Source organism: Eurypyga helias, unplaced genomic scaffold (assembly GCF_000690775.1).
Source record: "Eurypyga helias isolate BGI_N326 unplaced genomic scaffold, ASM69077v1 scaffold13827, whole genome shotgun sequence".
Classification (NCBI taxonomy): domain Eukaryota; kingdom Metazoa; phylum Chordata; class Aves; order Eurypygiformes; family Eurypygidae; genus Eurypyga; species Eurypyga helias.
The window spans coordinates 468-4866 of record NW_010262388.1 but is presented as its reverse complement, the minus strand read 5'-3'; the positions used below and the strand labels follow the sequence as shown (position 1 = coordinate 4866).

Genomic DNA, 4399 nt, shown 5'->3' with positions numbered 1-4399 from the left:
GCCTTCACAAATCAAGGTCTTTTTTTCCACCTTACTTTTGAGATAGATCCCAGAACAGATTTAAAGGGGTGGAGCTGACTGTTAATTGTAGTGCATTAGCTCTGCACAAGACAGCATACCTTTTCTATATAAACAGCATCACATTCTGTTAACAGCTTGTCACAGCACTCAGATGTAGAACAGGCAGGGGTAAAGACAAACAGGTAACAGTGCAGATTAAAAATACTAAATTATTCTGAAGGAGTCCTGACAGTCAAAAGAATTTCCAATTTAAAAGCAATGTAGGTACCACAGATCTTTTAAAGCATTACAAATATCTTCTATTGAGGAGAGTTGTGAATTTACACTTTCTAACTGAAACCTTTCCTCTCCTAGCTGCTCTAGCATTGTATCTCTCAACCTGGATGAACAAGCAAATAGATTTTCTTGGTTTGTTTTCATTCCCTGGGGCCTAAGATTTTACCCATATATACAAAGCTTTTTAGCTGCCTGTAAAATCAGAAGGCTGCTTAGTATTGATAAATTTTTCATATAATCCACAATTTATCCACAACACTCTTACAATTACTGTTATCTGTCTTGCATTTAATCTTTCTTTAGAGAGGAAAAAACACTTCAGAATACGTCAGACGCCTTCCTGTTGATCATTACAAACCCACAGATGCGTAACGCCACCTTGTGACAGTACTTCAACAATACGCCGAACACCCACGGCTCCCATAGTGGTGTTCAAACGGCTGTCCATACAACCTTAGGAGTATAGCCTATTTCCAAAATCCACAATGCGGGCTTAAGGAGGGCAGTTTCACAAATATCCTACACAGAAGTCTGTGTATCTGGCAATATTAAAAGGGTCCGTTTTATTTCTATGGAGAAATATTTTAGGTTCATAGGTGAAGGAGGTACTGGTACAGCATAGGTGTATCTAGAGTATATTCTTTGAAAAACCACCAACAATGGTATCTGATAGGTACATGGCTTATAGTATGTTTTCTGTGCATCTGGAAAATATATCTGATGCTGTAAGAGTCACTTCTAAGCCTCTGATATGATTTTTCCCTTTTGAGGAAAGGGGATTTTAAATAGTGTCTTAGCACTTTTTAAAGTGGTAACAGTTCTTTAGAACTGCTACTACTTTATTTAGCAATTCAAGTGAAACAGAAGATTTGGGTTTTTTCATAGAAAATATTACTACAAATCTGTAGTAGCAGCAGTTTTTAATTTACCAAAAACTGGCATCTATTAGCAACAGGATATACACAAAAAAATATCTTTGTTTATACAAATAAAATTAGGTTCTGAATATTCACAAAGTAACCTAACAGAGCAACAACTTCTTCACATTGACATTCAAAGTTAATCAGATCAGTTGTGATATAAAACCCCTATATAATATTCAGTCAAGCACCATGGCAGACAGTGCATTAAGATCTCTCATGTAGGGATGATCAGCTAGTATTTGATCAATCTTCTGTCTTTGCTCATAATCAGGAAAAATTTTTATCAGGGCTTCTTTTAGCTGTACTGTTTCTGAGGCAGATCTCGGTGGTGGAATTGCTAGACAAGCCTGTATGTCTGTTTCCAGCGGAAGCCACGTTGAAGAACGATCACCATGTGCTCTGTTTTTAGGCTGTCGACTGCTACTGGTTGGTATGGGGACTGGCACGAAGAAAGGTGTCTCAGAAGAATATTTTCCACTGCTCTGTAAAGCCACTTCTGCTGACCAAAAATCTCTATGGAACAGAACAAAAGTTTTGATTAAATTAAGGTAAAGGAGATGCTAGCTGTCTCTGTACAAATACAGAAAAGAAAAAGGTGTGTAACTCCTATACTTCACTGCTGCTCAGCTGTTACTGCTTGGAATTCAATGATAAGCATTTTTTCAAAGTGAAACAAAACAGTAGGTTTCAATTTCAATCTGGCACAACTAACAACATTAACTACTATTATCTAGGCCTGACTACAATATGCTGTGAGTACTTCACTTGGCAGAATAGAGCAACAGTCAAAGCTTATTTTATGGAAGTATCAGCATAACTATTATTGAGCTAAATGGATAAAAAGATACACTGAACACATGTACACTGACTCAGAACATGTGCAAACACTGACAAACCTAAGGGGCTTCCAGATGCTACACAAGACTATTCCTCATTTATTTTTGCTCATGACTGTGAGCTGTGCTCACATTTAGATCAAGGCCTTGTTTCCCTCACATGAGATCCTTAATGGGCCAGTGAAGTTTTTCAGCAATTTCAGGATATAAGCATTCTTTGTTAATTACTGAGATTTCCTTTCAGACTTTGAAAAGTTGTTGCTACTCTAAACTGCTAGCACTACAAAACTTAGGGGCAAGTCTATTTCAGATGCCACCAGATAACAAAGAAATGTTAGCTGAAACTCATTACATTCCATTCTCCTACCACCTGTACCTAAATTACAGAGCACTATTTTAAAAGCATTTAGGTTATGACACCTCCTACTACTCAACATGGAAAGGCCCTCTAATTGTTCAATATACTTCCAGCTTTTGGTTCTATTACTGGTGCCATTTATGATTCCTGCATCATTTAACTCAAGCAGAGAATTCTCAGGGAAGGAACAAAATTAACTCTTTACACTGGCACCTTTCTCCGTCTTAAAAAAATCCAGAACCACAGCCTCATTCCAGTTCCAAGTTTACAGATGGGAGACCAAGCTCTTCTAGAGTCTCTCTCCATTTCTACAATCATCAAAGTCTCCTCTCAGAACACAGTCCATTTTAATTTCATTTTTTTGGACACAGGCAGCTAAAACAGTATTCGAAATGACATCTCGTAAGCGTTTTATATCAGAGCTCAAATACATTCTTACTGGAATTCTAGAACTGCTCTTACTTTTTTCATGTTGACATTACATGCTTATTTTCAAATCAACCTGTGACCTACTGGTATATACATGTCTCACTTTTCTCAGTTGTTTCCCATAGCCGAGGTTCCTGCTTATTCTTTGTATTAATCCTTAAGTATAGCTTGCCTTTCGTACTGCTTTTATTTACCTCACTTGTTTCTAAAAGCTGTCTCAATACTTCTCACTGTCATTAGAATTTATAATACCTCAACTGTGAAAGAAGAGCAAAGAACAGCTTGTTTTCTTTTGAAAAGAGCAAACCCATTCTCGAGTCTTGGCAGTTAATACAAAGCAAATTCACAGTTTAAATATATGCACTTAAGAAGAACAACAATTTTAACAGAACAATGTATGTTTCTAAATATTTTAAATTATGAATCAAATACAAATGCATTTACTAACAATGCATATCAAAAATAGTTTCATTAACAGTACAGTACCCTCAAGTGTGAAGTGAGATGCCTCACCCATGACAAAGAATGTGTGTGGAGTGTTTCTTTTGTAGCACTTGCAGTCCCACTATGAATAAGTGATCAACCAAAGTGTTTTAAATAACGTCACTGTAATTAACAGAACACCAGGCTACCACATACCCAAGCCACTGGCAGCTTTATGCAATGTTAACAGTTTGGACCACCTTTGTGTGAAAACCACCACAACCAAACCTCAGAGGAAGTTATTGTCTCACTTAGTTCTGAGAGAGATCTTGATTAGAGGCAAATGTCACCAGCAGCTTCTGAAAAGACTGAGGTAATAGGAAAAACACGTTTTTGTTAAGCTACTACATGCTACAGTGTTCTTGCTTAATTCTACTGTACTATATAGATTGAAAACTATATATGTACTATACAGATTGAAAGAAGCATTCAAGTGAACCAGGAAAACAGTTTACCTCACCGACTCAAACAAAAGTGAAAACAGTGATCGTACCTAGAACGGCCTTCACTTCGAAGGAAGTCGTCTAATCTGGGTCCGTTTCTTCCCAAAGGATCATCAGGAACCATAAATATGTCACCAGCAAAAGTGTACTGGAGCAATCTGCAAGACAGTTCCTTCAATATTATTTACTAACAATGTATTAAACCCTTGCTGCCCTTCATCTCTGTCGAACAGGACAAGTTGCCTTAGAGCAGACACTTCACAGCACGAGTCACTGAAACTTAACCACTAACCCATTTTAGATACAACCAGCATTCCTTGTCGAAATAATTTAATGGCAGCTTATGTTACCTGTTCTCATTGCACTACAGAACACTGAGCTTGATCTTCTTTTTTTGACAGCAAGTGTTGGATGACTGTAAATTTTTGCGAAGAGATCAGGGTGGAATTTTCTAGGTGATTAGAGAAGATTTGCTGATAATGCAAACTCCTCTTTCTTGTAAGGATCTTTAACCATGTAGCTGAAATGCATATGTTATCAGAAAGCCACACAACTGGCTGTTTATAGTTGAGACACAAAGAAGTTTTTTTTCTAGAATAATTTTGGAACAGAGGGAAATATGCATTAAAG

General features: G+C 37.1%; 1 protein-coding gene across 1 annotated transcript; it reads right to left on the bottom strand.

Annotated features, from left to right (window-relative positions):
- Positions 1–1200: 1200 nt before the first annotated feature.
- Positions 1201–3945, bottom strand: LOC104512651 (NEDD4-binding protein 1-like). Its single transcript, XM_010155711.1, has 2 exons — positions 3820–3945; positions 1201–1733 (listed from the first exon to the last, which is right to left on the bottom strand). The coding sequence occupies exons 1-2, from the start codon at positions 3891–3893 to the stop codon at positions 1397–1399; spliced, it is 411 nt and encodes a 136-aa protein (XP_010154013.1). The 5' UTR covers positions 3894–3945; the 3' UTR covers positions 1201–1396.
- Between the last annotated feature and the right edge of the window lie 454 nt (positions 3946–4399).